The 11,121-nt window shown below is 50.9% G+C and overlaps 1 protein-coding gene across 8 annotated transcripts in view; it reads left to right on the forward strand.

Moving 5' to 3' along the window:
• The first annotated feature begins 436 nt into the window (after positions 1-436).
• ANKDD1A (ankyrin repeat and death domain containing 1A) overlaps positions 437-11,121 on the forward strand; it is a 41,146-nt gene continuing 30,461 nt past the window's right edge. For 6 of the 8 annotated variants that reach the window (XR_004956365.1, XM_016141057.2, XM_036239566.1 and 3 more), the window contains exons 1-4: positions 437-514; positions 3,873-3,976; positions 5,546-5,644; positions 8,938-9,036. Coding sequence is in view for 7 of the 8 variants with exons in the window: in XM_016141057.2 (XP_015996543.2) it covers positions 481-514; positions 3,873-3,976; positions 5,546-5,644; positions 8,938-9,036 (336 nt within the window). In the remaining variant the exon portion in view is untranslated. Of the gene's footprint in view, positions 515-1,721; positions 1,924-3,872; positions 3,977-5,360; positions 5,494-5,545; positions 5,645-8,937; positions 9,037-11,121 lie in introns of those variants that run through there. The other 2 variants (XM_036239567.1, XM_016141058.2) reach the window with 2 other exon arrangements.

Genomic DNA, 11,121 nt, shown 5'->3' on the forward strand with positions numbered 1-11,121 from the left:
GGGTTTTCTGTTCCTTAAGAGCCGGCACAAGTCCTTAGGGTCTGACTGTTGGAGCCAGGCTCCCCGAGTTTCAAGAATGGGGCCTGCCAGAGGCCTTGAACGCACCTCTGGGTGCTAGTAGCTGGGACAGCTTCGGGGGAATGGGGGGTTAAGACATGTTCAGGGGACCTGCGGAGCCCAAAGAGGCCTCGACGCGCTAGACTCGGGTGTGAAAGGCGCCGAGTGGTGGACAGGTCGAGGGAGCCTGAGGAGGGCCTTGCAGTCTGGTCCGGGATCCGAGGAGGAGGCCGCGGAGTTGCGCCCGCCCGCATCACAGCCAAGTGCAGAGGCAGGCGCAAGGGATCTGGAGGACTGCTGCCGCCCGCACCTCAACACTCCCCCGGCGCAGCTCCACGCCCCCTCCCCTTCGCTTCCCCGGCCTCGCCCCGGCGGACGCGCGGCTGGCGGGCAGAGCGCGCGCGGGGGCTGCGGGGCGGCGGCATGGAGGAGCAGCTGCAAGGCGAAGCCAACGACCGTGAGTCCGCGGTGCCGCGGGGTCCGGGTGCGGGTGCGGGCAGAGGCCGAGAACGACCCCTGTACCTCTGTGGGGGCGACCAAGGCTATGATTGGCGAGGTCCGCATGGCCACCTCCGTCTTGGGCTTCTTTGTGGTGCTGAAAGGAACACGCACCGGGCCGGTGGGACATTGGCCGCGCGCCTGGGACTCGGGCGCGCCAGCTGCCTGGGAGAGCAGAGAGCTGCTGCGGCGGAGACATTAGCTAGAAATAAGATGGTATTTTATTGCGGTCCTTTACTGAGTACTTTGTGTGCCAGGCCGAGCCAGGACAGGCACGTTGTTTGATCTTCCCAGCGGCCCTATGAGTAGAACCTAATGCTAACTCCATTTCTGCAGAACAGAAAGCTGAGGCACAAGGTGGTTAATTAAGTTGCCCAAAGTCACACAGCCATTAAGTGGTAGAAATGCTGAAGGCGCCAGTTCCCAGCATGTCGGTTGGTGGTGGATGGAGATTGGAGACCATATCATATGGGAAACTGAAACCCAGAGGAGAGGAGCTATTGTGTGCCGCAGACCGGATGAGGGACCTTCAGAGCTTCTCTCAAGGAGTGTGCCCAGTGCCAGCGCCTCCAGTCTGGGCAGCAGCATCCATGTGGGCATTAGCTGACTTTGGGGGCTTTGGCAGGAAGAGGAGAGAGGGAATGGTGCCAGTGACCTCACTGGGATGGGAGTTGGGTGGGTGGGGAATCTATCAAGGTGCTATTTCAAAGGGCACAGGGTTCAGCCTAGGGCAGAGGATCCCTGTGATCAGGCCCTTAAGGAATGTGCAGCAAGGAGCCTTGTGGTGTGTAGGAGGGAATTCTGGGCAGAGAACCTAGCCCAGGCAAAGGCTCAGAGGCCTGAGTGCAGTGTGTATTTGATGTGACCAGAAAGAGGATATATGGGTTGAGGTGGATGGAAGAGATGAGGCTGGACTTGATTTTATTGGCATCATGCAGGGTCTGCTTCCCTCCATTTGGACGCTTGGCTGTTTGCCATCACAAAACAGATCATTCCCCTTGAACTACAGCTAAGAGACCGGAGTCAGAGCTGGAAGGGATATCTTCAGGAGACTTTCTTCAATTTTACAACTGAAGAAACTGAGACCTCTAAAGGGGACATGACTAGCCCAGTATCCTGCTGCTAGAAAGTGGCAGAGTGGGTACCCCAGCTTCTCTAAGCTCATACCTGAAGTGCCGGCTCTTTTCGCAGACTTGGATCATGGTGGTTTTCAGCCAAGAGCTTAAGGAAAGAAAAGCTCAGGACACAGTGCTTTCTGGAGAGCTGAGAGGAACTCTTCCAGAAGAGCCCTGTCCTTACCTACAGGAAAAGCAGAAGCCGTTGGGGGCGGAGAAGGATGGAGCTATCATTGAGGACCACAGCTAGAGGGTGGTATTTCCCCTTTCCCCTGAAGCATTGATATGAAGTTGCCTTCCCCTCAGGGCCTCTTTTCTGCCATTTACCTAAACTTGTGGCTTGGTTTTCCATGGGGCTAATGAGTCTTAATCCGGGCAGCATCTTATAGTTCAAAGACCCCTGAAGAGTTTTAGAGATTTGTGTGTCACTCATTCATTTAACAAATATATGCCAGCGCCTGAATTTGGGGGTACAGCAGTTAACAAATCAGACAAAAATCTCTCCCTTCATGAACTTATAGTATAAGTTCATGGGGGAAGCGAACTATAAGCCTAATAAATATGTGCATATAGCACATGCTGATGGTGAGAGATGCTCTGGAGAAAAACAGCGCAGGGAGGCGGGTAGGAAGGCAGCGCAGGGTGCCTTCCTTGGTTGGGGCTCCACTGGCTCAGTGAGCCCTGAATGAAAGAGGCCCCACCACTTCCAGGTCTTTGGCCACCAGAAGTTATTCTGTGACCCTTTGTCTTGGAGGAATGATAGTGATGATGATGATGATTTGTTGTATCTTATATTTATTTAATCATTACAATAACCCTGCAGGGCAGCTCACATCCCGATTTGGTAGATAAGGAAACTGAGACACACGATAATTAAGTCATATGGCCAGGAGGTGGCTCAGCCAGAGCTGATTGCCCTGGGGCAGCAACTCTGAGGTTCCCAGGTTGTATCTGTGAGGCCTCAGAAAGTCCAAGACCCTCTCCCACATCTGGAAAGCTATGGAGAACTTATCAGGAAAACAAAGTGATAGCAGGCCTGTCTGTCACCTCAATACATCCCAGACTTTCCTGCCCAGACACTGGCCACCTGTCCCAGGATACACAGAGGGGCTGCATCTGGGCATTCACACTGGACCAAACATGCAGGATGTGGTTTAGCAGCAAGAAAACCACAAGATTACTTGCCCTGCAATGACTGTGCAAAGGGCTAGGAAATATTTGTCCCTTGTGCTACTGTGTCTAAGCCTTTCTGGAAGAGGGACAGGCATCTATTAATCTGAGGATCATTAGTGTCACTCATGGAAGGAGAGTTTTGTGGATTTCTCCCTGTGCCTAGCTTTGGGTCTGCTGTGTGAGCTGCATGTGTGGATTGGGAAAGGGTCAGGTGTGGCGAAGGCTCCCAGGGCTGGATTTGAGGTCCAGCCAAGGAAACCAGACATCCTCTCAAGCTAAGAGCAGTCAGGATGATGGCAGCATGGGGGTCACCAGGCCCGAGTCCTCTTGACTTGGCCACTAACCCTCTGAGCCCACCACCGCTCATGGCAGAGGGCTGGCTGGGAGGGGAGTTCTGAGATTCTCTTTAGTGTGAGACTGTTGGAGATAAAGGTGCAGTGGTGAGGGTGAGAGGAATGCAGAAAGACCACAGAGAAGGCAAATCAGAGTGGGCCCCATAGCTGGGAGAGGAGAGAAGACGAGGTGGAGGGATGAGGACAAAGAAGCTGGGTGAACATGCTTCTGGCCTCTCCCGGGGCCAGATGGGAGTAGGTGGCTCAGTAGATCCTGGCTGCTTTCTACACGGCACCACAAAAAAAGGTAGTTAGTTATTGACGCCAGTGGGAATGAATTCCATTCCCTTCCCAAGAGCAGTTCTTGGGAAGCAGAAATGGAATCTGGATGATGGGGCATCTCTGAGAGATGAGGGACACACACCTGGCTCCATGGACGGTCTTGCCCATGCTATCCCATCTTCAGGGTTCTGCTGAGTCCTGACCTTGTGGACTTAGGGTGAGTCAGAAGGAAAAGCAGCCTGTCTGGAGAAGTCTTGACATTGAGAGCAGGGAGAGGCATCTCCCACACCTGCCATTCCTCTGGAATATCCCGACCCAGGAAACATTTAGGACCAGGGAGGGACTGTTCACTGTTCCTCGTTATGCACTGCGTGGGACCCCCTCTCTCATCCCACATCTTTTTTTCTCCCCTTAGTGCTTCCTCTGGAGAGGCAGCTCCATGAGGCCACCCGCCGGAATGACATCAGAAGGATGAAGGAGCTGATCGGCAGGAGAGTCAATATCAGGGCCAGAAACCACGTGTGTAAACAGGGTCTTCCAAATCGAATGGGATAGAGACAGAGCGGTGGGGACACCTTTACCCAAGAGGGACAGTTCATGGAGCCCATATTTGCATATATTAACTGGGGGGTAACTCAGGTTGTTCACATTGTCTCGAGGTCTCTGAGGTCTTGGCCAAAGTCAGGGTCAGGATTCTGGCAAGGCTTGGGCAATTCTATAGCTCATATTCTTAATCCCTGTGACCCATCTGAAAGGCATACCCAGGGAACAAAGATTAGAGTCAGGAAGGCAGGGGTCAACGGTCAGTACTCAGAGGTTAGCAGACAGGCAGATGGGGCAGACACCTGGAGGGACAAAGATGGGGTGCTGCCTGTGGTCAGAAGTCCAGAGGTTTGAGATCAAGAGAGACCAGACCAAGAGAGGCTGAGCATACATGAGGCAGCAGTTTAGCTCAGTTCTCTGAGGGCCGGCTGTACCCACTGAGTGTGTAAAGCCGCTGTGGGCCTCCGCCTGCCATTGGGGCCTCAAAGGCAGGAAGATCAACTCCACTGATGAAGCTTTAGGGAAGGCTGCAAATGGGGCAGTCTACAGCCCTGCTGGGGAAAGGGACAGAGGGAAAAGCCATTCCTTGTGGTGGCAGACGCTGAGGACAGGCCTAGGTACCGCCCAAGGTAGCCGCTCCCCACCCTGGGGCTCTGGCTGTCAGGAGCACCTTAGAGGGGATGCCAGCCTTAGTGGCAGGTCAGTGGAGGCTGAAAGGGTTGGCAAGATTCCTGACTACAGCAGAGGCTGCTCTGTCTGGGGTGACACGACAGAGATACAATCTGGGTCTTCAGAGCCTGCCTTGGGGCTCATCAACAGTAACAGGAATTCTGGAGTGCATCTGGTGTTTTGATTTTCAGAACACTCATCCACTTGTTTCCTGGTGGTCGGCACTCACCCATGGAGAGGTGAGGAGGGCAGGCACAGAGGGGCAGCAAGTCACCTTAGGCCACAAAGCATGCTATTGGTGTTTTCTTTCGTGGTCTTCTCACAAGAAAACTCCCAAGGGACCGTGGCTTCCCTTAGGCCTGCTTGGATATGTTAAGGGCCAAAGACTATGATGAACTGCCAGGGTGGTCTGAGAATGAGGTGAGGGATCAGGGCCCTTCACCCCTGTTCTGAGGGCAAGAGGGGACAGAACCCAGATTTTCAGGGTTCTTGGAGAATAATCACAGGCCCCACGTGGCTGCCCAGCAGAGGGAGTAGCAGGAACAGACTTAGAGGGGGGAAGCTGGCATTTCTGAGAAGTAGTGGTGAGTCCCAGGGTCGCAAGCTTGCCCAAGAGCAGTAGGGGCTATGAAGAGTTTTAGGTGGGGGACACATGGATCTAGTCATTGTGTTTTTACTACCTTCTTTTCAGCTGCTGCTGTGTGAAGGAAGAGGAGGGGAACAGAGTGGGGCTGGGACCCCAGCCAGTTGGTCACCTGAGCCAGCAAAGGCCCTTCCGCTCTGCAGATCAGCTTCCTGGCGGGGTCGTGAGGAAGGCGTGGGAGGTGGGTCAGGCAGCCAGCCGGTGCCTCACAGGTTTCCTCTTACTCCTGGCAGGTGGGCAGGGTGGCCCTGCACTGGGCTGCAGGTGCGGGGCACGAGCAGGCTGTGCGGCTGCTCTTGGAGCACGAGGCTGCTGTGGATGATGAGGATGCGGTACGGGACCCTAAGGAGGCATGGCTGTGTGTGCATGTCTGTCTGCATGTCTGTCTCAGGGCAGGGGCGGGGCGCCAGGGCTCACTCTCGGTCTACAAGCCGGCTGTCGTTGCCGAGGTTACCGCTGATACACAGACGTCCAGGTACAGGGTGGGCAGGGAATCAAAGCGTTCAGGGGCCAGTGACACTGAACTGATCCCATTTTTCCCTTGCAGAGTCATACAGATCTCTCCATTTTTGAGGGCCTTTCAGTTCTCAGCCTTTTCAGTTCCTTATACCATGCGAACAAGGAGAGATATGGGATGTAGAACAGATAATTGGGTGGATTAATAAAGGCCTTATTAGTAAAGTCATCAGGAGGGAGGTCTCTCATGATGTGCCACAGGGCTCTGTCTTGGCTAACCCTTTAACCAACAACTTGCATAAAGACTAACAGTCTTATGTAACACATTGGCAGGCGGCATATTGGTAAGAGAGCAGCGAAGAATAACAGGATCTATAAAATTAGCTGTACAGGTTTGGGGAAAGGGCTGAATCTGACGAAGACATTTGACAGGGATACATTTAAGAGTCTAAATTCAAATTTTAAAAATTGTAAACTTCCTGGCAGAAACAGCTTCCGTGGAAATACTTTTCTTTGTCCTGGCTTCTCTCTGCTCCCAGGCCCCGCTTCTCTCTGCTCCCAGGCCCCACCACTAGCGGGGCTTGAGTGGGGTTCGGGGCTTGATTACAGGCTGGGGCTGGGGGTGGGGCAGCACTCCCCACTCCTTCCTGCACCTGCTTAGGCCTCATTAAGTGACTCTGGAAGGAGAATGTCTGGGATCCTTAGTCTGATTTTCCCAATAACACACTGGAAATTCTTTCGTCAGCCCTTTGCCTACAAAGACCCCCAATATTGCCCCTGTGCTTTGTGATTTCTTCCTTGAAGGATGGAGTGAGAAAAGCAGATGTGAAGGGGACTAGTAAGAGAGTGCTTTTACAGATCGCAGTTTCCTTTGCAAATAGCAATTTGAAAAATAAGAAGGCTGGTGGGCATGCTTACTTTAGTAACAAGAGGGTGAAGGAGACACTGGAGAAGGGAAATCTTATGGTTGGGGGAAGGTCTCTAGTGATATGCCACCAGGCTCTGTCCGGAGCAGTTCCTGGAACTACGACTGTGAGGTATCCATGGGTTCCTACTGGCAGGAGGCTGTGGCCTCCATGACTCTTCTCCCTCAACCTTGAGACTTGGACCTTTCAATTCTCAAGCTCCTGTGGGCCTCTCTCCCTATACTCTGCCCTGTGCTTACTCATTCCCTCCTGCATCCAGCCAGCCCACAATTACTACCCGGGGCTGAGCTCTGAGCCAGTGCCGGGTCTGTTGGCCTTTTTGGCTTTAGCTGACACGCATCCGAGGTGCTATGGCAGGTCCAGCACCTTCCCCAAGATTTCAGGAGGAAGGGCTCAAATTGTTCTGGTCACTGCTGTCTCTTACATTCAACTTCTGCTCAATTTTTGTCATCCTCTTACATTTTAAGAGGAGTACCTGTTGTCTCTACTCTGGCATCACCCCAACCATGGATCTCAGTCCTTTTCTCTGATTTCCATAGAGACCCTATACACATGGCTTTTTGTGGGGAACAGGCTGTCCAAAATAATAGAGGAGATTTACATCACGCATGAAAACAATGTAGAAATCCTAAAATTCTATTTTTGACATTCCTGTTCTTCAAAGTCCAGACACACTTTCCTTGTCTTGAGTATAGCCTCTGTCCCCAAGCCCCTCTTCAATGCTGTCCTTGTTTTCCCAGTCACAGCCTTCACCTCCAAATTTCTACCTGTTCATCCCAACTACTTGTCAAAACTTTTACCCAAACACAGTCCCTTTTTCCTGCCACCCCTCACAAAGGCTCCTTGTGGAGCCAGTGGGGAGGCAGCTGTGACCAGGGTACTGGGATAGGCTTCCCTGCCAGAGGTCCAAACTGAAATTGAGGCTGATATAGGGCTAAGAGATGGCCAACCCCATCCTCTGGCCCCTGCCCTAGGCCCTGGGGAGCTTGAAACATCCTGGGGTAAGGCAGATTAGGAGGATGCCACCCCTTAGCTCTTCTTGAGACAGGCCCTGCATTTTTGCTCCCAGCGAGACTGGAGAGCACTTGCCCACTATAGGCCTACTCCTTATGCTTGTGGGCAGATGCTTTGGCCCATTAAAACAAGGCCACACTGTGGGCTCATTTTATGTATGACAGACCTCTGGCCTCACTGGAGGACCTAGAGCCATGCATGACCCTGTTTCTATGGAAAAATATATTCTGGTCTTATCAACACCTGACTTACAGACACACTTTAGGGGTGCCCAGAACTGAGGGATGACAGCATAGTCTCTAAGCCAAAGATGGTGATGATCCTCCAGCCTTTATTCTGCTCAGACCTGGCCTGATACTACCACCAGCCAAGGAGAGAGCAAAAAACCATTGCTGGGAGTGGGGTTGGTTGGCTAGCTGTTGGTGTATCCTGGGGGGTGAGTTTGGAGGCCTGGGGGTGCTCTTCACAGAGAAGGGAAGACTCAGGGAAGATGGGGCAAGGGCTTCCCTCAGATGCAGAACCCAATGAAAATTGAGATCAGTGAAGGGACTCTAGTGACCCTGGAGCACCTTACAGATGTTGAGGAAGAGCATCCTACACATTTAAGGCCTTCTTAAATGCTCCCAAGGGCCAGGAGGGTGGAAAGTACAGGGATGCAGATTTTGGGTACAGTGTAGGGAGGGACTTTCCCACGGTAAACAGTGTTTGACAATGCAGTGGATGTCTCATGCAATGGTGAGGTACCATCCCTACATATTACAGACTTAAGCCATCAGCCTGGAGGATGTTCTGTTGGAGATTCAAACTGCTGATTCTCAAACACTAGTCTAGGAGGAGGTCTTCTTCACCAGTTACAGCAAATTAGAAAATAAGAAAAATGTAGTGTGTTTTTTGTGAAGTCATATTTGGAAAGAGGATATTCTGAGATTGGCTCCTTCCAATTTTTTGGTGTTAAAATGGTCCATCTTTATGAAATGATGGTGTGAGCAGATGGCAGCTGTTTTATTTTTAAGTTTTATTTAGCACCTTCCCTCCTAAAGTTTTTAATAATATATTAGCCTCTATTTAAAAAAAATTTCCTCAACTTTAAATTCTAAAAGCTCGGAGCTTCCAGGCCTGGGTGGCTTTTATGGTCCCTTATGATTGATTGTATGATTTTGCAATACAGACATGGGCCCAGGTGGCAAAGCGAGACCTCCTCATGTCCTCCTGTATGTCCTCTCCCCTAGTTTGGAATGAACGCGCTTCTCCTGTCTGCCTGGTTCGGCCACTTACGGATTCTTCAGATTCTGGTTAACTCTGGGGCCAAGATCCACTGTGAGAACAAGGTAAGGCCTTGCTGGCAGCCCCCTTGCCTCCACCGTCTGCCTCCATCTCTGCCCCTTGCCCCCGTCACTGCTTCCTGCTGTCCCCTACATGCCTCTGCTTGCTCCAGCTTGCCCTCTGAGAACCCTCCTGAAACCCTAGCTGAGCTGAATTCTTTGAAACTGGGACCCTCGCTGCTCGCACTGGGACTGGGGTGGGAGTGGGGGGCCTGGAGTGCTTCTTCCATCAACATTGAACACCTTTCTTCTGATCCCCAACCCTTTACCACTCTGGATGTTAGGACAGTCCCCAGTCCTCTGACAGGCCTCCTTATTTACATAAGAAGAATAGAAGTAACACCCTCACAGTTAGGAAGATTAAATGAGGGAATGGGGGCCTCCTTCCCCCAACCAATGGGCCCTGCCTTATTATGCTGTGGGTGGTGGGATAAGACAAAAGCACCAAACTCTGGGACCTTAGGTAAGTTACTTCATCAGCCTGAGCCTCAATTTTCCCCTTTGGATATGAGGATGCAGTAGGAGAAGCAAGTGCAGTGCTGACTGTAAGGTACCTGGCACATTAGGGAGCCTGGCAGTCAGTCCCTCGCTGCTCACTGGTCTGCACTGCGGTTTGAGCTAGGAGGGCCCAGCCAGTCAGAGTGCCTGAAATCCCTGCACAGTGGTCCTTAAGAAAATGCAGACATTTCCAGGCCAAATGCTGTCAGCCAGGGTTTTTCAACCTGGGTCCTTAGAATTCAGGGATCCAGGGACTTGGCTGGGGGGGTCGAACGGAGGGGAAAGGACTTTTTTTTTTTTTTCCATTAATTTTTGCTTGAAAACTAAGCATTCCTTTCAATGATGAATGAATGCTGGGATGAAAGTGGGATGGTCTCTTGAGGTCAAGGCTGGAAAGTCACATGGTACTATGTTCACTACATCCTGTTCCTCAAAGCCCATCACAGGGTAGACTTAGATTCAACGGATGGAAAATATTGGATTCCTCCTCTTGATGAGAAGAGTAGCACAATCCCGTCTTTTAGGGTGTTTCCAAGGGTGGAAAGAATAGTTTCTGCCATCTTTGCAGACAATCCACCCAGTCTTCCTTTTGACCATTTGTTCGACATCCTCCCCAAAGGTATTCATCTCACCTTTAGACAAGCCTTGAGTCAGACCCGTTACCCTGTCTGCTTCAGCTCAAAGCTTTCTCTTTCCCTGCTGCTCACCTGGCTCCACCTTGCCAGGCACTGGTGATATTTATAATTTTATGAGTTTTTCTATTAATATCCTACAGTACATTTAGTCATCTTGTCTCCTCTAATCATGTGATAATTTCTCAGTCTTTCCTTGTTTTTCATGACTTTGACACTTTTGATGAGTACTAGTCAAATGTTTTGTAGGATGTCCTTCAGGTTGGGTTTGACTGATGTTTTTCTCAGGATTAGATTGGAGTTACAGAATTTTAGGAAGAAAACCACAGAGGTCAAGTGCCCTTCTCATTGCCTCTTATCAGATGGCATGTGACACCAAAAAGATTTGTCACTGGCGATGTTACTTTGATCCCATTCTGACACCAATTCTGTGTGTGTGTGTGTGTGTGTGTGTGTGTGTGTGTGTTTATATCAGCAAGCAATTAACAGTTCTCCATGGACACTGACTGGGTGGAATACAAATTTAACTAAATGCCGACACTATTTACTATTTACCTGGAGTCAGCATCAGATTCCACAGGTTAAGGGATCAACCCCATAAGATTGCCCCCACTTCAGATGCCAGCTTGAAAGCTCTCTGAATGCCCTCCTTTTGGGTTTTTATAGCAGCTTCATTCCATAGATGGATTGAAGGAATCTTTGGCTATTGGCACTAGATTCAACCTCCAGCGGTCTCCTCTCCCTAGAAGTTAGTAGGCGGGACTGAAATTTCCAAACTTCTAATTGGAGTTGGTTCCCTAGGTAACCAGCCCCCATTTAGGTTACCTAGGGGCTTTACCAGTTACCTTATTAACATAACAAAAGACACCTTGAAAGCAAAAGTTGCTTTCACAATTTAGGAAGTTTCAAGGATTTTATAAGCTCTGTTCCAGGAAAGGGGGCCAAGATCAAATATATATTT

This window comes from Rousettus aegyptiacus, unplaced genomic scaffold (genome assembly GCF_014176215.1).
Source record: "Rousettus aegyptiacus isolate mRouAeg1 unplaced genomic scaffold, mRouAeg1.p scaffold_m13_p_3, whole genome shotgun sequence".
In the NCBI taxonomy this organism is placed as follows: domain Eukaryota; kingdom Metazoa; phylum Chordata; class Mammalia; order Chiroptera; family Pteropodidae; genus Rousettus; species Rousettus aegyptiacus.